The sequence below is a fragment of the Rhineura floridana genome, chromosome 3, assembly GCF_030035675.1.
Source record: "Rhineura floridana isolate rRhiFlo1 chromosome 3, rRhiFlo1.hap2, whole genome shotgun sequence".
Lineage (NCBI taxonomy): Eukaryota > Metazoa > Chordata > Lepidosauria > Squamata > Rhineuridae > Rhineura > Rhineura floridana.
Genome location: NC_084482.1, coordinates 103012311 through 103040266, shown reverse-complemented (window position 1 = coordinate 103040266; position 27956 = coordinate 103012311). Strand labels below are relative to the sequence as shown.

At 42.0% G+C, this 27956-nt stretch overlaps 1 protein-coding gene across 20 annotated transcripts in view; it reads right to left on the bottom strand.

Annotated features, from left to right (window-relative positions):
• Nucleotides 1-27956, bottom strand: part of JADE2 (jade family PHD finger 2) — a 220966-nt gene that overhangs the window by 46542 nt on the left and 146468 nt on the right. For all 20 annotated transcript variants that reach the window (XM_061617123.1, XM_061617116.1, XM_061617118.1 and 17 more), the window contains 4 exons: nucleotides 23137-23348; nucleotides 19276-19443; nucleotides 17964-18080; nucleotides 6522-6983 (listed from right to left, as the gene is read on the bottom strand). In XM_061617123.1, the coding sequence (XP_061473107.1) occupies nucleotides 6522-6983; nucleotides 17964-18080; nucleotides 19276-19443; nucleotides 23137-23348 (959 nt within the window). The remainder of the gene's footprint in view (nucleotides 1-6521; nucleotides 6984-17963; nucleotides 18081-19275; nucleotides 19444-23136; nucleotides 23349-27956) is intronic.

The window sequence follows — 27956 nt, the reverse complement described above, 5'->3', positions numbered from 1 at the left end:
TGGAGAGAGGGAGAGAGAGGGAGAGGGAGGGAAACAAGTGGATGCAGAGAAGGCAGATCTTGGAAGTTGGTAGAAGACCATATCCTCTTATCTGCTTACACTCACAATGATTGTATAATGATGTCCTTTCCTGACAAAGCCTACATGGTGTAGACTACAAACCCATTTAAGATGTTAGTATCATCTCAAGAAAATTTGGAAGCTGTTGTTCTAGAGGTGGAAGGATTAAAAAAAATACAGTAAGAATACATATCCAAGACACAAGCATAAAGATGTGATTTATGTGCTATATATTTTAACACACACCTTTATCTTTATTTGAGTTTGAAGTGAATGCCAAACTGAAATCTCTTTACAAGGGAAACATGTGCCTCTGGCAAGATATGTGTTAAAATGTCTTTCAGTTTCCTAATTTATATGTCTAAGAGAAAAATGCTTTTTGCCTGTCACTTAAGGAATTACTTTTATCAGCATGCTAAAACTACATACAAGACCCCCCTCAACATTAAACTATCAAGACACCTTATGAAACTCTGCTGAAGTGAATTAAAACAAATTAATTTTTAGTATTTCATTGTTCTGAATCCAATGAGTCTTGGAGAACCTGAGACAGTGGCTCTCAATGGAGGTTTTTTCTTTTGTTTTTTTGCTAAAAGCACAGTATCAAGATCTTACGATTACAGAGACCAGAGATGTAAGCAAGAGAAAAGTTCCCATGTTACAGGAGAAAAATCCAGGGTGAAGGAAACGTACACAGTTGAGGAGATAATTCAACAAAGATCTTGGAAGTTCTAGTCCAACACTGTTTCTTAGTGCATATTCATGTCTTCAAGGATACAGTAGGGACCCGCTTATACGGCGGGTTCTGTTCCGGACCCCCGCCATAAAGTGGAAATCGCCGTAAAGCGGAACCCCATTGAGTTTAAAGGGCGCATCGTGCAAAAATGCTGCAAAATTGGCTTTAAAAGAGGGGAGGAAAGCCGCCGCATTAGCAGAACACCGGGAAGCGGAGCTCCGGGAAGCGGGGCCCTACTGTATTAGTTATAAAATCTAGTACGTGATGTAGGTATCTCAACTCCACTTTAAAAATCCTTGAGTCCAATTTTAAAGATATTCAAAACTGGCAGGGATTTCTTTTTTCCTTGGCAGTTATCTAGTAGATAATACCGCAGAGTACTGTTGCAATCCATGCCTCATCCTGTGATCTCTCACTGATTGTTCCTGTTTACCACTGTACTTCCCTCCCCTCCAACCAAACGTTGTACAACTAGCCTCCACTCACATCTTGTGATGTCTATCTTCTTGACCCTAGTCCCATTCCTGCAAGAACAGGCAGGCTTCCAGGGAATGGCTCTTGAGTGGTTCTGCTAAAATGTAAGGAGATCCCAGAAAAGTGGTGATACTTATCTTTCCAGAATTTTGCCTACAACCTCACAAAAGGTTCTGTTATGCTTTCTCTCTTATTCATGTAAATGATATCACAGGACAAGAATATATGGACACATGGAGGGGAGGGCATCAATACACTGCTGGCACTTAGCTGTGGATCTTTTCTTAAGTAGTTTCAGCACTCTCAGATGGGAAGAAAACCAAATTAAACTGAATGAAGTAATGATTATTGACAGAGTTGGAAACTAGGAGAGAGGAAGGGAGAACTGGAGCTCTCATAATTTATGAGGTCCATTCTCCTCTGTCCAGAAGGTCATAGTCTTCCTCCTGCTGCGAGGAAGGGCGGGATATAAATTAAATAATAAATAAATAAAATAGTCTTGAGGTGCTTCAGGATTCATTGCCATGACTGGATGCTCAAATTGTAGTGGAGGCCAGAAGTGCTTTCTACTAATTCCACCTGGGATTGTTCCAGTGATACTGAAGGGAAGGAGAAAGCCATCTCCCATTCTGGACAGGGGTCGGAACAGAAGATCTGCTGTAAGAAACTTTCTATGCGCTTAGACTGAAGCTTTGGATTGGAGGCTCATAGGACACAAATTTGAAGCTAGATTTCTGTAATATGTCCAGTGTGGGCCTGCCCCAATTATGGTTCAGAGACTGAGAAGACACTGGATTTTCTCACAAGATAAGAGACCTAGTATAAACTACTATACTACTGCAATGCACTGTAGAATGAGGCTCTAGGCTGTTAAGTGGGGCAGCTTAAAGGAGCCATGTACCTCAGGTTCTGAAAGTCACTGGCTGCCAGTGAAGTACAGGGCCCAATTCAAGGTGTCAGTACTAGCATATAAAACCCTAAATGGCATGGGACCCAAGTACCTAAAAGAGCATCTTCCCCAGTGTCAACCATCTCAGACCCTACAAATGGCTGCCTGGTTGGCGTTGACCTATGACAGGACCTTTTCCAGTGGTGGCTCCCCATTTGTGGAATGCCCTCCCCAGAGAGGTGCATCTTTCTCCATCATTATTGACTTTGAGGAGGAATTTGATAGCATTCCTGTTTACCCATTACATTTTTTGTTGATGTGTTTGCCACCCTGGGCTCCACTGAGAGGAAGGGTAGAATAACAACAACAACAATTCCCTAACTGTATAAACAAACCTGATCTAGTCTAGTCATTATATAGCAACTTGTATACATTCAGTATACAAAATGGAATCTATAACATACCAATGGACTTAACAAGCAATCCCTAACTTTCATTTTTCAGAATTTCATTTTGAAGTCCTCCAAAAATGGTCATAGAATTAACCCTATGCAGTAATCCTTCCTATGTCTCAGTTCCACAACATGCTACTACCATGCAGAAATAGTGATTTTTCATAAGGTGGTGGATGCACACTGGTCTTCTGAATCCACAACATGGAAGCTTACTAAATCTAAAAAGTTATGATGGAAGTCCTGCTTCCCTTCTCACCCTAGTCCACCCATCTCAGTCCTTCCTATAGAGTTTGTGTCCAGAGATAACAGTGTCCCACTGTTTCTCTGCCTGGTTTCCGTTATGCCCACTATATTTATGTTCTCCTCCAAGACCAATCAGCTCGCCCATCTTGGCTGCGAGGCTCTTTGGCTCTTGTGTTTGAGTCTATGGTGCTTTGGCCTCTTTGAACTGTTATTATGTACCCTTACGTTCTCAATGCCTAATTCTACCCCTCCTCCATTTAGAGATCATACTTGCCCCCTCCTCATTCCAGGGGAAATTTTTTTCCAAACCTGACCCTCCTCATGTCCTATCAGCTTTCCTCCTGTCATCAGTTTAAAAGCTGCTCTGCCACGTTTTTTATTTAAACACCAGCAGTCTGGTTCCATCTGGTTCAAGTGGAGACCATGCCTTTTGTACAGGCTCAGCTTGTCCCAAAACATTCCCAGTGTCTAACAAATCCAAACGCCTTCCCCCAGTACCACTATTTCATCAACACATGGAGACTACATAGCTGTGACTATCTAGCTGGCCCTGCATATGGTACCGATAGCATTTCAGAGAAAGCTACTTTGCTGGTTCTGACTTTGAACACCCTTTCTAGCAATCTAAAGTTTACTTCCAGGACCTCACAACTACACTTCTCAGTGTTATTGGAGCCAATATACACCACGACCAGTGACTCCTCCCCAGCATTATTTACCAGGCTATCTCGGTGACGGGCAACATCTGCAACTTTCTTATGAGACAGGCAATTCACCCTGTGGTCTGCACTCCCATCACACACGTAGCTATCTATGTTCTTAATGATCAAATCATCGACCACCAGAATCCCTCGACTCCCTGGAGAAATATCCTTGGCAGCATGAGTGGGTAACTGCTCATTCCCAAGGAATGGGTCTCTTCTAAGGGATCATTTCTCTCTTTTTCAGGATGATGCCCTCCTTCCCTGAGACTCTCATTCTCCATGACAGCAGGGGAACTGCCACCCTGGGAGTGAGACACAGCTATCACATCCTGAAAGGCCTCATCCACCAACCTCTTTGCTTCTCTCAGCTTTTCCAGGTCAGCTATCTTGGCCTCAAGGGAACACCAAGCACATACCCATGACTTTTGTCCAGCATGCAGATAGTCGTATATGTGACAAAGTGTGCAATAAAGGCACAACACCCACGACCATCTAAATTTCCAGATAAGAGAAAGCTTAATAATATAAAGTTGCCCAAAGACATAGAAAAGGGGCAGAGTGACTGAAACCTGTCTAAAGTCCAGATATAAATAATTATGTTTGGGTGGAATTATCATACTTTTTTTGAATTTATAGAAAACCCAGCCTTGACATTTATAAGGCATATCAGGCAGCCCAATATTTATGGAAAATAACATGTAATATGATAGTTTTTAAAGTATCTTCAGACACAGACCATGACCACATATGACTGGACAGATTCACATGGAAATGCATTGCATCACAAAACAGGGAAGGGGAACCTCTAGCCTTCCAGATGTTGTTGGACTCCAACTCCTGCCACCCCTGTCCATTGGCCATGCTGGCTGGTTGTGTCTACCAACATCCTGACAACCAGTTTCCCTATCCCTGTCACAGGAACAGATCGGGACAGCATTTTTGTGTTTTGGGCATGATACTGGTTTCAAACCCATTGTTGAGAATGTAGCAACAGCTGGTGCAGAAATACTAATTATGAATTGGAAGACAAGGTCCAAGGCCAATGCAAACTTAGTTTCTTTTTGTAGAAAGCTTTCTTAATGAAGCATTAAATTCCTTCATCTCCTACATTAAAAAAAAAATCCTAGGGCCCAGTGGCATTTCTGCCCAAAGTGCTGAAATTCCCCAACCTACTGTCTTTCCTAGGAACCTTGTAAAGCCCCTTGTATATTGAGGCATACTGTACAAAAATGAGTACGGAGAGTACCGCTATCAGCCAAAAGGCAAGCTATATATTTTTAATGTAAGCACATATATAACCATAGGTGAAAGAATCAAAATAAATTGTGAATACAGTAATTTATAAGATGCTTCAAATTGTCACATCTCTCTGTTCAGGCCAAATCTAACCCTTTCACAGCTTATTTGAACCTCCACGGCTTTATTCTTGATCTTGGCAGAACTAGGACAGTCATGTGGATGGCACTTGAAATATCTATCAGTGCTTACCCCTTGTACATTTTTCCCTATGCACTATCATATCATCCTTGTTTCCCATTTCTAACTTTTCCTTTCTGCTTCTCTGTATTTTCCAGTCTCAGAGATTTTCACTGGGCGATTTGATTTACATCTTCCATCCCCTGAGTTGTTTATGTGGTACCAGCACTGTCCCTACCTCCACTAGCTTCACAGTTGGTTCTGCCAGTGTGTGTGTGTGTGTGCGTGCGTGCATAGCTAATAAAAGAGAAATTTACAAGAATCCGAGAGTTCTGGCAATGTGGCACTTCAGACAGCAAAACTCTAATAAATTTCCTTTTACTGTCTTGCAGGCAGCAGCACAGCCTGCACTAGACACAGCAGGGGAAAAGCAAGGGGAAACAAAGTAGAAGAAGGTCTGCAATGTAATTTGTTACGTTGAGTGACTTCATTAATATTGACTGTTCCTTTGAAAAGATTATGTCAAAGCATTCCTTGGCCTTATCGATAAACACACTCCTGCTATAAAAATTAATCACAAAAAGAGGACTACGTTTAATGAGAAGAGATACCCTTCTATACCATCCTAGCAGGGTTTTTTTAATTTGCTTAGGAGGGATCAAAATGTGTGTGATGGGATGCATCCATTTCACTAGGGAAGAGACTAGGGGACCCATAGGCATTTGTTTTCTGACTCCCCTGCTGAGCTTTCCAAGTGCCAAACTAATGACTGTTAACCTACAACAGATATAGCAGCTTATCCTTTTGCTCATATTTGGTCACAGACAAATAAAATCTTTTAACCATTAGGAAAATGAAACAGTAGATTTCCACCTGTTTTTCCATTTAATATTTGTGTTTGTTTTGAATAATCAAAGATACACAAATTTTAGTTCACATGGAAGCAAATTCCCACTGTGTTAAATCAGGCTTAATTCTGGGCAACTATGCATAGGACTGCAGCCTTTGTTCCTAACCTAGGGGAGAGGAGCAGGGACTTGTTTTAATGTTAGCCAGCTAAGGGGCTCTGAGTCTCTCATTCATCAAACTACCAGTCCCAACCTCTGGAACAAGAAGGAAAGACTTGGGCTTACTTTGGTGGTACATGGCGATCTGTTGTCAGCCAAACCTTCCTCTCTGAGCTGAAGAGGGGATAGGAATCTTTTCCATTGTTATGCTGAGTCCTCCAAAGCTCACACAACAGTGGGGAAAATCTCTGCCCCTCCCTTGTGCTAAGGTAGAGAGGAAGGCTGGGGCTTCTCTCATCATCCTTACTAAAGGGTGACTAAGATTGGCTAATGAAACATTTGAAACTGCACATTTAGCCATCATAACAAAAATTAATAGACAGGTAATGATCTCAACAGAAACTATGGGTGCTGTGAAGTTTAAGTGGGCATTACAGAAATATGATTAGGCCACTGGAGAAAAAGAATTACTGGCCACTATTATGTTAGCCTTGGAAAACGAAGAGAAGATTTTACTGAACTTATAATTCTACTCACCCTTTCAAGATCCTGTCTGAGGTGTGTGAAGAGCTTCAAGCGTCGGTACAGCACATCCTGCTCTTGCTGAGCCAAGTTGTCCACCTCATCTGTTTTGGGCATCATTAGAGGCTTGTTATAATTGGCTTTCCTCTTCAACTTCCAGTACTGATAGACAAAATCAACCAGCCACTCAGTCAAATCAAGGTTCTCAGCCACTTCAGAGGGCTTCACAAGATCATAGAAGTCTTCTTCCAACTGTTGGAGCTTCTGTTTCCTCAGTGTTACTTTTTCCATGTCTAGCTTGCCTTGATCTGCTTCCATCCGTGCTTCATCTGGTGGCTTAGTGGCACCGCTGCTGTGGTCAAGACAGAAGGACTTGAACTTCACTTCATCGTTCTCTGCTAAAAGTGTCCGCATATCCAGATTGTGTTCAAAGGCGCATGTTACATGGAAGGCTGTGATGCAGGAAGGCATGGAGCACTACAATGGGTAGGAAAAACAGAACAAAGGCCTGAGTATTCCCAAGGAGCCATTTCAAATAAGACACTGCCAACTATAATCACTATTACAAGAGGTTCACAGCACAATTTTGCTACTGTAATTGAAGTCAGAGGATGATGGTGGAAAGTACGTCCCCATTACCTTCTTTTCAGACTTCTCACTTTTCTTGAGATGGAGAAAGACCCTCAATATTCCCCTCTCTTCACAGCTACTTGTGCTTATACTCTACACTTCTGTTCTGGCTGTTTTTACTTCATGTAAACATTCCTAATGGGATCTGTCTACTTGATTTTGCTGAGAAGGAATTTAATTATTCAGCACAGCTGATCTTGCATCTCACCAAATTCACTCAGCGTGATGGACTTTTTTGTATGGTCAGGCAAAGCTTTTCCAATTTTTTTTATGATACATTTGCCATGATACACCCACAAGCCTTGCTCTAGCAAAAATAACATGAAAGCCCATCCAGGAAGAAGTGGCTAACTTTGCTATGTGGAATGGGAGCAAACTAGACCTGCTGTTGTTTGCTCTGCCTTTTAAAAACTTGTCTGGGTGTGATCTTCCCTACTGGAGAGGAGTGAGTGCATTGACTCCACATTAACAAGCTGACAAGTGCAGATAAATTCATTTATTTATTTTGTGCAGTTTTCTTACACCACCTTTCATCCAAAAGGATTCCAACATGGCTACTGCAAATACTGTAGTACTGTATGTCACAAACTAAGATGCAAAAGAAGTGCATTAACATCCTGATAAGAAACAAATTAGCAAATAATGATGGAGGTTTTTTATTTCTCCTCTTGATCTTGTTCCCAATTCCTCAGCTCGCATACAAAGGCCATACCTTTGATATGCTTACAACATTTAGAAAGTTCCTGATATGTTAGCTCGTTATGCTGGTCAAAAGGTCAGTTAGTTATGATTTAATACGAATTAGCATGGTGTAACTTGATCTATGATACCAGTTTCCAATGCTGTAGAATCAAAGTGAAGGGCAAGGAAGTTGGATTTTAGTAAAATGGTATTTGAAAAAAGCATTTTACTTGTAATGTCTGAATGATGAAGGGGAAGGTTTTTTTTGTTTTTTCCGTGAACACAAGAACTGAGAATACTTTATTGGATTCCTAGAGGTGAATACTCAAGGGGGGAGCCTTTATATGCGTCACAAACATTGCTGACATGGAAAGCAATCTCCTGTTAGAAGAAGTAACGTCCTTAACCCTTTGAGCAAAGCTCGGTACATATGTAAGTTTTCCAAACAGGAATGAAGAACCTGTGACCACCCAGATGTTTTTAGACTACAACTCCCATCAACCCGAGCCAGCAAGGTTAAAATGCAATATTATCAGCAAGGAAACTGTCTTTAAAGCATCTCTCCCCCTTAGCCCCTCCCAATGGAATTATTCTGGTTGAGATTTTGACTTTGTCTGTGCCTATTACTCTGAAGTTTATGTTTGTTCTTCGGAAACACTCATATTCTTGGGAGTTGTGTGGGTGGCTGGGCAGGAGGCCAGAATTTCTACTTCATTGTTCTTTCCTTTTCCTTTTAAACTATCTTGGCTAATTCGATCTTTGGTCTGCAGATTGGGTCATAGTTCATGAGTAAAGCTTCAGTCTCAGGGGCTTGCAATGCCCCTAGAAATACTGGACCTTTAACAGTATCTCCCTTTGATATATATTCTCTAATTAGTATAGTTGAAAAGAAAAAAGAAGCTGACCTCAGCTTCTGATGTGTCATAAAAATTAACTTATCAAAGCTCATTGCCGTGGCTGAATAGCTGTCAACAGTTCTTTTAACGAAAAAAATTAAACAATCTTATTAAAGCCCTCCCTGGTTAATTTGTTCTGTCAGGCTTTCCTCCCCCAGGGAGCAAAATCTAAAGCACATTTCCCAGCTAACTGTATGTAACTCTGCTGTCTCCTCATGGATCCACCCACTATTCATTAAATGTTTTTTAATAGCGCAGAGTGTCAGGTAATTATTTAAGCCATAACCCATAAGAAATCAGTATATTCCAGCTGCTAATGACCAGTTAAAATGCAATAAGGAGCTATTCTGAAGATCTTACTGCTGTAACCACACTGAACAGTTTACACAGTACAGATCTAATTGTTAAGAAGAGTCGTTGCTCCAGCTTGAATGACCACATAAACACAAGAGGACATTTCCACAAGGAGACTGAGAAGTGATTTGGGATACTGCATATTCTCAATTGAGTGTAAGAGTATTTCAGTGAACAGAACAAACAATTGTATGTTCAGTTTTAAATGCACACTCTGTGAAGTTTCTTCTCTGCCTCACTGATCCCTTAAGGTGCTTTTTGCCCCTGCTGATCTCCAAAAAACATCTGGTGGGAAGATGCTAAGGAAATATAAGAGGGTGGGACAAAGAGAGCTCAGTTTCCCACACCTGACTCTAACCCCCCCCGACCCTCAGCCCTGTTTAATATGCGACTGCCGCAAACCTAGGCTTAAATCAAAGGGCCTGCTTCTGTCATGTCTAGTTTGGTCCTCATATCTGCAGGAACTTCAGGAGGGCAAATGGGCCACAATAGCATTGTGGGACCCTGTGCCTGTTGTGGAGCTGCTAACAGGAATCTGTCCAGGGTGGTGATCTGGTAGGCCTTAAACAGCAGACCTAACCAAATATTTAAAACTATTTAATATTTAAAAATGTGCATGAATAAGGGGGAATTCACAGTGTGGGATGTGTTCATGCAGACATAATCTAAGGATCAGAATACTGATCTGTCATTTATTTTGATGGATGCGCATTACCAGTGTTCAGATTTATAAAGCAATGCTGGTCTGCTATCATGTGGCTTTCTTTGTGGGCATGCCTGATATGAATACCTGGGGTAGGGATGGGAGATTGTGTTGAAACGATGCAGTGGAGTCACTTTCCTAAGCGTTATTGCATTTTGAGGTTACAGGCTTTTGCCAACAGTAAACAGCTTTGATTGAGTTTTTCTGTCCAGTAGCCAAAGCTGTAATTTTACTGCATACATAGCTAGATAGCTACTGATGGAGCCAATTGTGTTTATATTGGAGTAACATCTGGGGGTACTTTAAAATGAATGATTGGAAAGATCCTTTGTGCTGTTATGCACACAACTAGCTACAGTACGGAGCCGAAAGCTGGGCAAGAAACTCTCTGGCTCTAACACAGCTACTGAAATAAATGCATCTCTGTCTCCCGTCTCCCCCTCCCTGTCTTCCTATTTGCGTCACAAACAGTATTAATATCATTATTAAATTGTTTATGACTTTTGCCAGAACAACAGCCTACACAGTGCCCTTTTATGAAGGAAAGATTATCCCTGCTACCTTAGAGATAAAACAAATAGAATGCCACCCATCCTGGGTTTCTTCGGACAGATGGCAAGTACCAGTTGTCAGGGACTCTGCCCGAAATGCAAATAGGAAATAATTAGCAAGCTGAGCTGACGGGTCAACAACGAAAAGTACCTGTTCAGCAGTAGCTACCAAAGAACCTTGCATGAAAAGTGATAATGAAGACGTTATTGATGCATAATTCCCTCCCCCCCCCAGCAGAATAAAACCATACATCACAGTGGGGGAGAATATACTGAAAGGTAGAAGGATCTGAGAACTGTGTTAATGTTCATACAGAAAGAAGATTACCCTACAGATTTGATTATCCTGTGTTAAAATATACTTGGAGAATGCTCTAGTCAAGGAGTTCAGCAATAACTGGCTGAGACATGCAAGTATGTTTACACATGCAGGTAGTTAATCTCTGAGATATTGGAGCTGTTCACAGGAGTATTTGAATGTCAAGTGGCCACTGATGACCAGTTTTAGAGTAGGTGTGATTACTCCAGGAGTAATATTAGAGTAATTCTTAAATGCTATTAAAAAACAACACTTGGGCAATCACCTGTAATCCTGCCATCTCTTAGTTATAAGGACTAAGGTGAGGAACTTGAAGTTCCCTCAGATGTTGCTGGGAACTGCACAGCTCCAACCAGCATGGCAAATTCCTCTCTTTGGCCAGTGGAAAGGGTGTGGAGCCCTCACCACTTTCAATACTATTATTTCAGGCATTAGATAAAGGTTGGGGGTCTACGGGATTGTTCTGCACAAATTAATCAATGCTACTAGAACTACAACTGTTTATACAGAACAAATGATGTAATGATAGGGAAGATTTTTAGCTAGCAGTAGAAATGTATTTCTCAAGAAAAAATATGGAGGGAGAGGTCTCCTACAGTGCAGCCCTCTACGTATCTACTCAGAAGTCCCCATGAGTTCAATGGGATTTATTCCCATGTTAAGTGTGTACAGGATTGCAACCTTAGCCTGAACTTCTACAAAAAGGGAACTGTTCAGTGCTGAACGTTGCATGTCTTCCCGCCTCCGGGACAACCAAAGGTAATGAATCATATGTTCACCAGCTAACATATCAACTGTTCTCAATATTGTTCTTCACACTCTGAACCAATGTAGTGATAAGATTATATGCTGCTTAAAAGGTACTGTATCGCAGATCACGGTTCATGCCATTTTATGGACAACTAAAGATCTGAACTGCATACAGAAGTCTTGGCAAAGTTAGAAGGCACCTTCCTTCTTCTACAGTCTTCCCAAAGCCAAAGCTTGAGAACTTCTAAAGAAGTGTCCTTTCTTATTTGTAGTTGCAATGGGCTAAACACCTTGCAGCACTTTTGTCAGCAAGACTTGTAAGCTGAAAATGTGGCACTTCTTAGTTTGGATGCGAGCTCTAAACTTGCTTTCAATCTCACTGTGGATAGAACTGAGATTAGCAGCGCAATTCTATGCGCCATTTACACCAGCTGAATAGTGTTTTGATACTGACTAAGTTGCCTATACTGGTGCTGAGGCCAGCATAACACCAGGAAAATACTGGTATAACGTTATGCCATGCCAACGTAACTGCCAGTGGAAAGGCTGGAAATGAGTGGCATCAGGGTGCTGAGAGAGGAGCAGGACTTAATCAGAATTCTAACTTTCCTCAGACCCTATTCCTGGCCCCTTGCCAGTATGACATTATGCTGGCAAAGCAGGGGATTGAAGTCAAAACACCTACTGAACTCAACAAAGAACCAAAATACAGTGCCCTCACCTCCTTCCACACCACTGCAATGAAATATAGGATTCAAACTCTCTCTGCAGCCAATGATTGATCACCTACAGCAATATATAACCCATGCCAAGGAGCTTGTAACTCAGACAGCATGGCACTATATCAGTCTGGCCTCATGTGGTACATATTATTTAGATCCATTCCAATCAGGCTTCAGGACTGGACATGGAACTGAAACAGCCTTGGTCGCTCTGGTGGATGATTTAAGGAGGGCATTGGATAGAGGAGAATATGCTTTCCTCGTCCTCCTGGATCTCTCAGCGGCTTTCGATACCGTTGACCACGGTATCCTTTTAGATCGCCTGGGGGGAATGGGAATAGGAGGCACTGTTTTACGGTGGTTCCGTTCCTATCTCTCAGACAGGCATCAACGGGTAGCATTGGGAGATGAGGTTTCAGACCATTGGCCTCTCAATTGTGGTGTGCCACAGGGTTCTATCCTCTTTCCCATGCTATTTAACATCTATGTAAAGCCGCTGGGAGCCATCATCAGGAGATTTGGGTTGCAGTGTCACCAATATGCGGATGACACTCAGCTCTATCTCTCGTTTAAGTCCTCACCAGAGTTGGCTGTGGATACCATTTCCAAGTGCCTGGAGTCCGTAAGTGAATGGATGGGAGGTAATAGGCTGAAACTGAACCCCAACAAGACCGAGGTGCTGCTCGTGGGAGACAAGAGAAGGTTAGGAGATATAGACCTGGTGTTTAATGGGGTAAGATTGCCCCTGAAGGACCAGGTCCGCAGCCTCGGGGTCATTCTTGACTCCCAGCTGTCCATGGAGGCTCAGGTTTTGGCAGTGAGCCGGGCAGCTTGGTATCAATTACATCTAATACAGAGGCTGCGACCCTACCTTCCTGTCCATCTGCTCCCACGGGTGGTACATGCCCTGGTCTCCTCTCGCTTAGACTACTGCAATGCGCTGTACGTTGGGTTACCCTTGAAAACAGTCCGGAAACTACAGCTGGTAAAGAATGCGGCGGCACGTTTAATTAAGAACAGCCGTCGCCGTGATCACATCACTCCGGTGTTAGAAGATCTACACTGGTTACCAGTTGTTTACCAGGCCCAATTCAAGGTGTTGGTGTTAACCTTTAAAGCCCTATACGGTTTCGGCCCAGTTTATCTGAAGGAGCGCCTCCAGCATCACCAAATATGCTGCCTAACGAGATCAGCCTCACAAGACCTTCTCTCAGTCCCACCAGTAAGAACAGCTAGGCTGGTGCGGACCAGAGAGAGGGCATTTTCGATTGTGGCCCCCACCCTCTGGAATTCCCTGCCCTATGACCTCTGCCATGCCCCCTCCCTGCCAAGTTTCTGCCGAGCCTTGAAAACCTGGCTATTTAGGCGGGCATACAAGCTTCCTGGGGTGAACTAGTCTTATCTTGTTACAGTTATGGGTGGTTTTTAGCTTAATTATAGTTGAGGTTCCTGGTTTATATGTGTATTTTATATGTTGTATTTTATCTTATTGTGTACGTCGCCTAGAGTGGCCGCTAACCAGGCCAGATAGGCGACTCAGAAATAAAATTTTTATTATTATTATTACTTAACTGCAGACAAGGGGAAACTCTGGTGCTGAGAACCATGCACTTTTCATAGACTGACAGGCAGTTACATGTCAATGAAGCCATACCCAGCATGGGGATGCATAAATGACACCTGCTATTTTGCTGTCTGCCATGTAGCTTTTGAAAGCATAGGCACCCACGAGTCACATAGAGAAAAGCCATTGGAAATAGTACCCCTATCAATCCTGCATATATATATATATGTATGTGTGTGTCCCTTTCCCACAATTTTATTTCTGCCTTACTTCTTTACTTGTTTGTATTTCTTATAGCTTCTAACCATTTTTACCTCATATCATTACCTATGTCTCCCTAATATATTTATATTACATCCTCTAGGGATGGGCAAATCCATCTATTACCAAGTCATGTCACTTTTACACATGGTCACTTATAAAGTCTTTTCCCATGCCATTTCCACATTAATCAGAGAATTTTTAATTTAAAGAAGCTAATCCACAAATCCACATGCAAACCCACCTTTTTAAACACATTTTCTCTTAAAATACACATTTCTAAGCATATTCTCTTTCAACATATGCATTTCTACATGTATTTTGATATATGTCTCTTGAGCCATGTATTTCACTACAATATTTAGGAAATGTGAAAGCAACCGAATACTGATTTGCACATTTGTTTAGAAGATGTGGATCAGGTCAGTTTGCACTGGGATTTGCAATGATCAAATTCCTCAAATATCTCTTGTGACCAATATCTTGCCATCACTACATTTTTACTATGTAATTTTCCTCTGTTAACTTTGGCTCAAAAAATTGTTTGCACTGACTTTCGTCATTTGACCCTCTCTCCTTGTTCTGTACATATATAAGGCTACCATGTTGCCTACCAGTTTGCTATCTTGCACTGTTTTTACTATCTCACATCTAGGGTTGTAGACAAACGGTCCAAGTTCCATATTTTATAAAATATTATGCACACAGGAGAGACTTCAATACATTGATATTTTCACAATTCAGTTATCTAACTTACGGATACTCAAAATTCCATTAGCTTCTCTGCCAATGTGTCCCAAGTTTTTCTCTAAAATATGAAAGCTGCCAATGCTGGACCAAGCATCCATCTAGTCCAGAATTCTAACTGTGCCCAACCAGAAGCTGCACCAAAGACTGAAGTCTAGTAACTGACCTATCACTACACTGGTTTAGTAGAACAGTGGACAAATCAACATACTTACTAGCCAACATAATATTATGTGACAGATAGAGCCAAAACAGCTAGACTCTTGCTCTAAAAACTAAAACAAAAAGGTACAAAAATAATGTCAAGAACAAATCCTGACAGACTAATTGAATTCCTTTTGTATTGGGTCTCTTGCTGAGTGGATTGTAGAAATGTGTCTATTGTAGTTTATTTTGATTTCAGCAAAGCATTAGACAAGGTTTTCCATCTCACTGGTTAGTAAACTAGCTAAATGTTGGCAAACTGCACTCAAAGAATGTTCATTACTAGCCTCTCATCAAACTGGAGTGAGGATTCAAGTGGGCGTACCATATCACTGACAAAGGCTGTGAGCACACTAGTAGCCTACAACAAAGTGTTTCCATTGGCCACACCTGGAGGGGGAACGGGTTGATCTGCCGATCAGCTGCAAAATCTGTTTGAAGCTTTTAAAAAAATGCACTCAAGCTGATCCCTTTTTACAGTAAAAAGGGGCAGAGTTTGATAAGCGTCATGTGCTCCTGTTTCAGACAAGAGCATGGAACCGGCAGAACAGTGAGTATGTCTCCACTCCAAGATGAAGTGGAGGGAATCCTTATCAAGTCTGTGAATGACCCAAAACTGGGAGGGATACCTAATGCCTCAGCATTATGTATATCCTACAACCTGCAGCACAAACATAGCTATTCCTGTTTCTAGATTCCTGGAAAACTTCTAGTTCTAAAATATTTAATTATGTTTACTGGCTAGCTGCATCTCATCAGTTTCTTTCCTTTTGCCAAAGCCTTTGCCTTTCCCTTTGCCCCATGGTAATCAAAGCCCTGGAAGTTTTATTCAGCTCCCCTATCCAATTTTATTCTGACTCCATTCCATTTCAGAAACTTTACCAATGTCTTGGTCCAGTGCCAGTACTTTTTCAAATTCCACTATCACATGTATTCATTCATTCATTCATTTATAGTATTTCTTATTCACCCTTCATCATAAGGTCCCAGGGTAGGCTACACCAATATAATCACATACAAATAAAAACAAATAAGAGAAGAACAGTTAATATGCAATTATAAAAACAAGTAACACAATTCCAAGCAACTACATTATTCTATTACCTATTCCATGACTTTTTCCTCACTAAGTAGTTGGCTATTGTCACTTTCAATGAATTTTGATCCCTTTAACCTTAATAATAATAATAATAAATTTTTCCTCAAAAATTTTTTTTGGGAAACTACTGCAGAGACTTGTATGCTAAATTTCACCTGCATAAGCAAACGCAGAATCAACACAAATAATGCAGTCCTAATGTGATGAGGGACACGGGTGCAGGGGAGGGGTAGATGTGAATTCTCATTTATTTCTGTGTATCAGTTCAGTGCTTAGTCATTGCTTAAATCATCTACATATATTTCTTCTTTTGGTAAAAATGTTCTCTTCATATGAGGCTAGCAATGACAAAAGCTTGACTGTCAGTCTTACAAAGACTTATGAAATGTGGGATGTCAGCAAAGAAGACAATGAAACTCTGTTTTCCATTTCAGGTGACCTTTCATGCAAATCCATTCAGTTCAGAGCATTTCAAAGCTAACATGCAAGCCAGAGCTAACAGGATGAAGTCTTGAAGAAAACGAAATTCTTCTTTCATTTTTTTTATGCTGCCAAGTGTAGCTCACTCGTTTCCCTGCCCTTCCGTCCTTTAAAAAGCATTTGCCATTATGACAAAGTATCTCCATCTGGCAGGGTGAATAAGCAGATCCACCCAGAGCCATCACAAATGGAGCTGAATCAATGATGGGAAGATTTAAAGAAATGTGTGTGAGCTTTCATTTCAGGTTAAATAGTATTGTTTTATGATTTCTCTCTTAGAATGCCCCAAACATCACGGTGGCTTGATGATTTCTGTTCACATAGCACCTGACTGTCAGGCCCAGGATGTGACTCAGGAACCAGACCAACGATTGTAGTTAATTCGTGTTTTATTAGGGTAATGTCCAAACAAAGACTGTGTTTTCTCATGAAGCAATACAGGGATACAGGTCCTGCGGCATTGGGAGTAAGTTGACAGAGCAAGGGACTTCTTCCCGCCTGTTCTTTAAGAAGGGGCCAAACGGGCGCGCAATCTTTCGCTCCTCCTTAGCTGCCCCTCAGGTACTGCCCGCCTTCCCCCCCTTCTCTCCTGTCTTTTCAGCTGTCTGCGTGTGCGCGGTGAGGGGGGAAGCATCACCCCCTCCTCTTCTGAAGTTTCCGATTCCAGGATGGGGGATAGGGGAGGGGCTGATGGTAAACTGCCTCCCCGCTTTTCGGCTGTGAGCAGCCCTCCCTCTTCCCCCTCTTGCTCTGAGCCTGAAAGAGGGGGAGGCGTGAGAATGTCCAGGGAGGGCTCAGGCTCCCCGTTGCTAAGCGACCTTATCACTGGCAGTTCCTCTGTTTCGTCTTCGCTCCAAAGGGGGGAAGTTCCTCCCCCTTCCCTCTGCCATCCATCCGAATACTCTTCTCCCAACTCTCCGGGATCCAGCTCCCCGGGATTGGGACCCCAGCTCTGCCTTCCGACACTGACTTTCCTTCCACCTACAGCATTACTATACAAATAATATTAACAAATACTCCCTTTGGACTAGAGATCAACACTTTGGTTATCTTATGTGAGATCGAAGTGATAAAAGAAGTGGGAAAGAACACTCCTCTGTATCCAATAGCAGTTCTTATTATCTGTGACCAAATGCTAACAGAGATCCACATTTTGTTGCTGCCTACTGCAAAATCCTACAGGAAGGGAGATAATTCATACATATCCCCATGACTCCATGAAGAGACTGGGTGAGGAAAGGAGGAAGAGTTTGTCTCCCTACAAAAAATAGCACATGCGAGAAAAGCCACTGACATCAATGTGTTAATAAACAAAACATTACCAATTAAAAGTTATAAATAGCTGACGAGGCCTTACAGATTTGCCTTCTTCTGACTGGCTATGTGTATTACTTCCCAGTGACTCTCAATATGCATTTCTATTTATCTTTCTTATATGGGTGGTGCACAGTGGAAAGATATCTGGTTCTGTGGTTTTCCTAGATGTAATTGCTTACCTGAATACACGTTCCAGTGCACTCCTTGCAAAGACTGCATGACAAAGCCCATCTGCTTGCTGGGATATGTGAAATCTTTGTAATGGGTTCCATTTTTTCAGGGCATCCAATGCTAACCTGAGCACAGTACAGAACACACAAATTATTGGCCACTATGTATTTTCTCAAACAATACTGAAACAACTCTGCTTCTTAAGGTGGCTATCATAAAATATGTATCACGTTTTAAAAATGATACTTTAAAAAAATTAACAACCTTCTCTATTGTTGTTTATACACACACACACACACAAAATAGATTAGGGAAGAAAAAGATGCAAGAGGCATTGGCTTATACTGATCACTCTTGGGGTTCCAACTTCAGATGTTTAAATCACTACTTCATGTGATGCATCCCAACTATTACATTCACATAGACAATGTAATGTACGAACCAGAATTCAGAAGTGGAAATTGCCACCAGGAGTTGTATCAATGGAATGCCTGGATTGCATGTTACATCTGCAGCATGACTATCCCTGGGGATAGTATGGCACATTCGATTGGGAAAGATTTTGAATGTCTGAATTGACTCTTAGTGATCACATAGCACTCAAAAACAGTAAGGTTTTAATTCCAGGCCTTCTTGAATCCTCTCTTGTCATGAGAACTCTCTTGCTCTGGACAATGATAGTTCCATCCCTGAAACTCTGGTTACCCACGAGGAGGCTTGACATAGCCAGGCAACTGCCAACCCGCCTGATGCGCCTCCTCTATCCATGCCCCCTCTGCTGCCTCCCCAGTGCTTCACGCCTCTCTCTGATGAGGAGGGACCTGCTGAGGCAGAGCAGCTGACCTCGTCTTGCTCACGGAGGCACCAGCGCCGGCAAGAACAACGCTCGCCAGCAGCTCCCCTGAGGCGGAGCTCTCCGGTGTGCACATGCTTCCAACAGTGACACTCAGTTCACGCAAATAGGGTGCCCGCCCAACCTTACATAAGCCAGGTGAGGGGGCGAGACTAGTTGCTGCGACAACGTCTTAGTGTAGTGTAGTCATCTCTAGTCTAGCCTTAGGAATGATGCTGAACCCTGTGTAACCTGTAAGCTGATTCATGAAGTGCTCTGAACCAAAATCCCTTGATAAACCTAATAAAGAAAAGCACAGCTCCTCGTTCTTGACTGACTTCAGGGTGTTTGGGCAGGACATTTGTGTTTAACATAATCCTTGACATGAACGACAGGTGATTCTGGACAGTACCTAGCATGGCCAAATCCAAACATATCTCATCCACATCACATCCAACTCCCACTTAGAAAGTCATTTAGTATCTTACTTCGGGTATCCATAAGGCACAGCTAACGTGGACCCACTTTGTCCCACTCCGGGTGGGTTTCAGAGCTCCCCCTCTCTTTGGGCAGAGTAAACACTTTGGCTGGACTCCTAGGGCACAAGTTCGGCAAAGCCAGTTTCCGATGGGAACTTTCAGGATTCCATAGCAAGCCTAAGTAAACACAAGGCCAAAGGTTAATTACTTATATGAGGGGTAGAAAGCAGCGCTGTAAAAGACATCATGACCGAGATGGCCACACTTAATTTGCCTGTGTTTGATTAATGTAATTCCATGTACAGAACCACAGTTGGTAGACATACATTATTCACTGTTTTATTTTCAAGTGTACCTTACTGGGTACCTTAAAATCCATCAATATATTGGTTTATAAGCCACAACAGTCCAAACACGCAAGTGTCCAAACCTTAAGTATTTCAACAGCAGAGTAACAATGTAATTACTAAAATGCCCCAAATGGCATTAACTTTTAGATTTTGTTCATCATACAGGCACACATGATATTTAACATGATATATGATGTTTAACAGGGACATCATTATGCACATATATCTGGACTGAACTTTAAATAATTTATTTTTAAATATAGGAAGCATTTATATAGGGAAATAAATAAATAAATACACACTGTGGGCATCTCTAAGCTTAAATTTGCCATCACCCATATTCAGACAATGGCCTTGTTTCAGAGCTCTTCCTCTCTCAGTCGTTTTGGCAACCCCAGAGCTTGATGCCTTTTGTTGATTTTGCTACTAAGGAACGACTGTGAGAGGAGTGACCATGGGAGGAATAAATGAGTGACTGAAGAACTGGACTCTCACTTTTTGAGGCATCTTAGGCACCTTAACTTTCTACAAGGTCATGGCTCAAAAGCAGAGGACACATTTTACATACAGCAAGTCCCAGGTTCAAACCCTAGCATCTCCTATTAAAAAAATTGGGAAGGGGGTATGTGGGTATCTCAGTTAGCAAGACTAGAAATGCCTGAGACCTACCTGAGACCTTGGAGAAATCTGCTGTCAGTCATAGCAGACACTCTCGGATTAGACTAGGGGTGGGGAACATCTGGCCTCCCAGATGTTGCTGGACTACAACTCCCCTAATCCATGATCACTGACCATGCTGACTGGGTCTCATGGGAACTGGAGTCCAACAACACCTGGAGCATCACAGGTTCCCGTTAGAGCAGCCTTTCCCAACCAGTGTGCCTCCAGATGTTGTTGGACCACAACTCCCATCAGCCTCAGCCAGCATTGCCAATGGCTGAAGTTGATGGGGGCTGTGGTCCAACAACATCTGGAGGCACACCGGTTGGGAAAGGCTGCGTTAGATGGACCAGTCTGATTCAGTATAAAGCAATGCCATATGTTCAAACCAGCCTGGAGGTCACTAAGGCACTCTTGAAAAACAGTCAGTGCAATATGGCCTCGGTGTAATACCTCAGATTCATTTCCACAGAAGCTGGAGCTGCTGCAGAGCTCGTACCATCAAACTCATCCATTTAGACTACCGAAATCAGAATGAATACATTAGAGGTTAAATGCTCACTGTCTATTTCTGTAGGTGGTAACTTCTAAAGCCTAAAGGTAATCCAAAACCAGCTACTGACTTATTCATTTAATTGATCTGATGTGTGTGGCATGGCAGTACATGATGCACAATAAGGGTTCCTCTTGGATAAGATACAATATGTCTCTTTCAGGTCACATGCCTCCACCTTTGCTATTTCCTGCACTTGTTCGCAATCTTTTAACTTCATGCTCCTTACAATTCACAGTGTGTCCTAGATTATTGTGTTCTTACTTCAAGGTTAGTTCACTTGTACGTTAGTGTGTGAATCACATTATGGACTTTTAAAGAAAATCCATCTCTTTTCTTCATTCTGAGCTCATGTGTCTTGGAAGCACAGCGTTTAAACAGCTTTGATTTAACTGTGCCAGAGAGAATGGAGTAGGAAGAAATTCTTAAGAGAAAAGAAGAATGTATAATCAACTGCTTTTAAATTCATGTAATTCCTACCCCTACAGTGAGCTCAACAGTAATGCCATGAAGATCGTGCTTGTTTGAAAAAGAAAAAATAATGAGTTGTGCTCCTAGAAGTATCATAAGGCACTAAGGTAACCAAATGAAAACATATTTCCCCCAAAGACTACATATCAGCACTTCTACTTGTTTCCGATTTTGATATTACTATGACTGGGGAAATTTTACAAAGAAGAAATAAAAGTAGGGATCACATCTTCACTCCAAAACTGTCAAAGTGGCATCTCTCGTTCCAAAAAAAGGCCACAACATTTGAGTGTACCCAGAAAATGCTGGTGACAAACTTTGTGGACAATTGCAAGAAAAGCCATCCTCTGAGCCTGCCTGTCCAGTATGATGGAGTCCAAATTTGGCCTGGTTCATGTCAGGGACAGCCAAACTATGGCTTACCACAACCATGCAAACATGCTAGCTTCTGGACAAGAGCTTGCACCTTAAATGCCCCTTCCTTTTAGCATAGCATGGCAATTACATCTAGGTTTGGATTGGTGTGCTGTCTGAACCTGGGATCACGGTTAAGGCTTGTGCTCCTTAACCATGATCTGAAGCACTGCCATGCCATGGTCAAAGGACTGAAGAGAAGCAAAGCAAATGCAAGCTTCTCTCCGTGAGCCAGCATGTTCACAGGGTCCCAGTAAGCCATAGTTTTGTTCACCATGATTTGTTTTATGACTAAAGTCTTGAATAGCTGTGATTCACTACGAAATGGATACCACTGATGGAAGCCCTGCCCTGTGCCTTCCCTTGACACCTCTTTTCTTCATTTCCAAGATGCTCTGGTGCAAATCCTGCTAGCAGGAGGCAGCACTAAAACACCATCAAAAGGGAGAGAAAAAGACCGTCCTCCGAACACTATGCCTAAAAGAAGCTGAAGAAAGATCTACCTATGATTGTCCTAGACTCAGCTACTCAGTACTGATTGCTAATTGGTGGCCTGACTTCAATAGCCCTACATGGATTCTAGAGGACGGTTGGAAAACTTGATTGGCTAGACTATATAGACTATTTGCTACATATTTCTCTATTATATTCAGCATGAGCAACTTATCAAATATGCTTTTCTGTGCTCACTGCCATATTCTGCTCAGTCAAGGTCATTAAATTTTCCATCAGCACATTATTACAACGGATATGTAAATGCATAGTTAAAGATATCACAGCTATACATGGATAAAAAGGGGGAGGAAAGCAAAACCAGAAGCGGAAAAATTAAGAACTTAGACCCATGCCTTACACCAACAGTATTATTGTTTTTGTGCCATCAATATTGGCACTGTTGACAATATGGGCAATATTGGTCAATAATGGTATATTTAAATTAATCTAAGTCTAGCTTAAGGCGGTCCTCGGGGAATAAAGGAAGCCCTTTTCCTCCAATATCATGATGAGAAATGATGTGAACACAATATATAGCAAAACGTATCGCACAGTAACACAGAGGTGAAGACGTAACTACAATAGTATGGAGTAAGAAATGCAAATGGTAGGCAGACGATAAGCAGGACAAGAGGTCAGAGGTCTCTTCTATTCCCTTTGTGGCACAGTGTTTCAGTTCTGCTACCTCTGAGGCTAGACTGTTGTCTCAATGCACATGCTAACAGTGCAGAAAACTCCAAACTTTCCACTGTCATATGCACAATGACTTAAAATATAGCAGTTCAAAGAGGATGTTGCATGCCACAGAAGTAATGGCTGGAGGATACCCATCAACAACATTGTTCTTGGTTCTGCCATGTATCAGCCAACTAAGTCCTTTGAGAGAGAGGGCCCTATTGTGTCACCAAAGTGAGAAATACTACTCACCTGATGCACACAGACATTGCATTTGTCACAGAAAACCATCTCGTTCCCATCCTCTCCTTCTGGTGAGCGGCACACGTCGCATACAACGTCCTCATCATACTCTATGCCAAGACCCTCCTCCGTCTCAATGGCAATGTTCATATTCTCATAGCACAGCGTCTCCAGCTCCTCCAGCACTCTTTCCAAGGTGAATTCATCCATTTCTGGCTTTTCTGATAGGCAAAAAAAATGAAATTCAATTTACTATTTATGTAGAGAGTTCTCAAAGTTTATTGCAGTGACGACAGTGGGTGTTATGTTAATCTAAAGCACAATCAACACAAATGAGACGATGTGTAAAGCATATCATCCACGTAGCCTCACCAACTTGGCCCAATCAAAATATGTATCAAAGGTGGACACAGAAAAGAATGCTCGCCTCCCTTGGCAATTCTTTGTGCCTTTCTAGAGAACCACACCACTCCCTTTGTGGACTCAGGCTGTTAAGTCACCCAGTCTTGCTTTTTGAGCACCAGAAGCCATTCCATGGAGTACTTGCAACTATATCTGGGCTCCTGCTCGGAGGAAGGGTGGGATATAAATCAAATAATAAATAAATAAAATAAATATGTGAGCCGTTTTATCAAAATGGTGAACTACCTCCAAAGGTCTTTTCACAAGGCCATCTTTCATAAAAGAAACACTGTAACATAAAGTTGATGGGTGCAGTAAGGTTTCCTTCAGAAAATTGCTGCTTCTGGTTCTGAAGACTCAGTTTATGTGACACAGTTAGTAACAAAAGGATGCCTCTATACAATGCATTTGGGTGGTAAACACGGATGAGGCCAGTCAAATTATTTGCTTTGACAGTATAAACATCCATGTCTTGCAAAGATGTTCTCTATTGTTTGAACTTTTAATTCCTTAATGTTGATAAAATGTGAAAAACATCCATTTGAAGGCAAATGGAAACTGCTCACATGTTTATTAGTTTTCTTTTTTTCCTGCACAAAATGGGATCCTTTGGGAGAAAGGGCATGGTATAAATTTAATAAATAAATAGATCTACAAAAAATGAGGAAAATATGCCAAGGTGGCAATAATATTTCTTTTAACGAAATACCCTGCCTATAAAATTGATACTTCATAAATATTCTATTTTATAAATAAAATACTTTTCCCTTGTGCTCTTGAAATCTATCTTTTTTTATGTCTGGTTCTTTGTTGTCTTTTTTCAGCTCAAATGTTGAGGGGAGGGGGCAGGCTGCTTACGTTTTGGCATGTTTACCCTTGCTTTTCATTCTCATTATACCAGATTTCTCAGTAACAATAATCAGTAACATGATCCTGTAAGTGGCAGATCCACAGCAGGAATCTTTACTTTGAAAAATTACACCAAACAAGTCTTGTTATCAGAAGCAACTTCTAGCTGCCACCTTAGTCACATCCACTGACTTATTTTCACTTTGTTTTGGTATAATAGTGGTTATTTGGTTTTTAATAATTATTCTTTGGGTGTTTTATTGTTACTTTGTTAACTATCTTGTGTGCTGATAATGGGAGAAAAGGTAGTATACAGTTAAAAATAGCTACAAATAAATAAATTATTAACAATCATAATTAGAAAATCTGCAGATACTGAAGTCACACCAAGTCTTCAACGTCACCTGACTTTTGTAAAATCACAATGCTATTCCAAGGCCCACTGTTCCATGGAAAAATCTGGCACCCAGCCTTTACAATGAGCACCATATTTTACCTTTAAAACACTGGGGGCGTCTCAGAGGGATACTTTGAGAAGTGCTCTATTTGCAGAGTCCTGCTGTTACACATTATATGTTGCTAAGGGTATTTGCATGACATTCCCCCCACTGAAATCTAAATCAACCAATCAGTGGTGAATATGCAAAAGAAAACACTATTCTATCACAATTAAATCAAAATGACACAATTATCACTAGCTAACTAAATTTCTAGAATGATACAGATTATCTCATTCATAAGCCGGATCATAAAAGGGATTTTCAATTATGGTTCACACCTTATGCTCTTATGTTTGTAGTAAAGAATAATACGGTGGTTATCTGTAATATTCACACACAGCATATGGTGAAAAATCAATGGTTTAAACCAGTGAATCAGCCAATCAACCATTTATATTGAGGTCCAAGCATTATTTTTCTGGGCCCAGGATGTAAACTTGTAACACAGATCTCCTTCCTGCTACAAAAGGCTTTTTTTCTGTTTTGAAAAACCTGAGGATTAATTGGTGTCCTTTAACATTTTTAAGCCCCTTACCTTATATTCCTGACTGCTTGATTGCCAAACGTGGCTGAAACGTATGTATAATAATTTTTAACAAATAGCAAATTCACTTTAGACATTGCTCCGTCACTGGGATCTAACATCTATTCTTCTATGCACTCATCTGGAGACCAAACACATCGGTTGCATTTGCACAATCAAATCCTGCCTTAATAAACTAGGATACACGTACGTGCCATGCATGTGCACACAGCCCCGTTGCTGCTGCTTCACTCCTCCCTTCATGAAAGTGGTGAAACAAACTGGAGGCTGCAGCTAACCATACTTTCTATAATGTGCAAACCAAGGTTGAAAATGGAAATGGACTGCCTTCAAGTCGATCCTGGCTTATGGCTACCCTATGAATAGGGTTTTCATGGTAAGTGATATTCAGAGGGGGTTTACCATTGCCTCGCTCTGAGGCTAGACCTCCCCAGCTGGCTAGGGCCTGCTCAGCTTGCCACAGCTGCACAAGCCAGCCCCTTCCTTGTCTGCATCTGCCAGTTGGGGGGCAACTGGGCTCCTTGGGACTATGCAGCTTGCCCACAGCTGCACAGGTGGTGGGGCACATAACTCCTGAGCCACTCACTGTGGGGGTGATCTTTAGCTGGCCCTTTACCCCCAGGAGACACAAGCTGGGATTTGAACTCACAGGCTCTCCTCCCCACTGTTAATGGCATCTAAACAAGCCAGGATTTGGAAGTCAACTTTTGAAAATGTGGCCATTTACTCAGCAGTATTGACTCCCACTATCTCTGGGATGCCAATGCCCCTGATTACGGTAGTGCTTGTTTAACCCTCTTGCTGCCAGACCTTGTTGGTTCCTCCTACCTGCAAGTAGGAAATGCCAGCAGAAACAAAACTTCTTGAGAGAGCATGTCGCATAGGATGGCACAGTACTCTCTTTCTCTCAAATGACAAATTCTAGAGTTTCCTGTATAAGCATGGTGTGTGTGTGTGTTCTAGAGAGCCAGCAACTTAAGTGTTGTTCCCAGGGGCATTCTGTCCCCAGGAATGCTGCCAGGCTACTCAAAACAGTCAAGAAACCCCCTGTCCCCACAAGAGGTGGAAAAATAAAAAGGGGAAGGGAGAAAAAGATGTCAGAATTTTACCTCCCAAGTCTCCAAATATCCTGCCTCCATTTTTGCAGGGGATGAATGGCCCTACAAGAGTGTGCTGAAGGGGGAGAGATTTGGTGCACCTTTAGTAGATACCTCATACAGATACAGAGAAGTAAGTTCTACAATTTAGCCTCTCTTTTTTTCACTGTACCAGGCTTACAGTCCAGGCAGTCCTGAGTTTGAGGTTTCTCCCCACCCTGTCTTGGGTCTTGGATATGATCATGGAACAGGCAATGACTTTACAGTTAAGTGGAGAGAACCTTGTAACATCAGGTGAAGCGTTTCCAATTATTGGGAGCTATGGGTTTGGCTCTCTGTCCTCTTTGTCCTGTAGCTACTAGAGTAATACCTCAGTTAGCAAATCCTCAGGAAAGAAGTTCCTTTTAACAAAGTCTTTTTTGAGTGTGGGGGTTGTGGGGGGGCACACACTCTGACTGGCTCCTTGTCAATTGGAATGGGCTGCTGGAGGCAGCTCCTTCACCTGTGGCTTGGAATGGCACTCCTCTGCAGTAAACAGTGCTTTGGGTATCCCGGAAACACTGGTTACCTCAGACAGGTCTGCGAGAGAGAGAGAGAGAGAGAGAGAGAGAGAGAGAGAGAGAGAGAGAGAGACCGACCGAGCACAGGGTGGATCAGACAGGCCCCTTGCCTGCCTGCTTGAGTGTACGGAGAGGAGACCTGTGCGCAGAGTTTCAGATTGCTATAGCAAGATGCTACATGATAAAAAGAAAAAAAGCAATTTTGGAAGAAGCCTTCAAGTGGTCTGTATGCAAGGCTTACCTGACCTGGTTGTTTCATTTCAGAAATGCAGATTGTTAGTTTTGAATAAAAGGTTTGTTGAAATATGTTGAACTGCCCTTTTTTGTGGTGTAGGAACCTATTCCTGTTCTTTCCATGACTTAGGTAGTCAAAACAGCTTCATTTTTAAAGTGGCTGCTGCATTTTTCATTTTCATTTCTAAAAGTGAAGCCAAATCAATGGAGTTCTCTGTATCTCCCAGGAAGATGGGACTGTATTCCTAAAGAACAAGCCTTGCTGAAGCAGAGCCAGCATGGCTTCTGCAAGGGAAAGTCCTGTCTCAGTAACCTATTAGAATTCTTTGAGAGTGTCAACAAGCATATAGATAGAGGTGATCCAGTGGACATAGTGTACTTAGACTTTCAAAAAGCGTTTGACAAGGTACCTCACCAAAGGCTTCTGAGGAAGCTTAGCAGTCATGGAATAAGAGGAGAGGTCCTCTTGTGGATAAGGAATTGGTTAAGAAGCAGAAAGCAGAGAGTAGGAATAAACGGACAGTTCTCCCAATGGAGGGCTGTAGAAAGTGGAGTCCCTCAAGGATCGGTATTGGGACCTGTACTTTTCAACTTGTTCATTAATGACCTAGAATTAGGAGTGAGCAGTGAAGTGGCCAAGTTT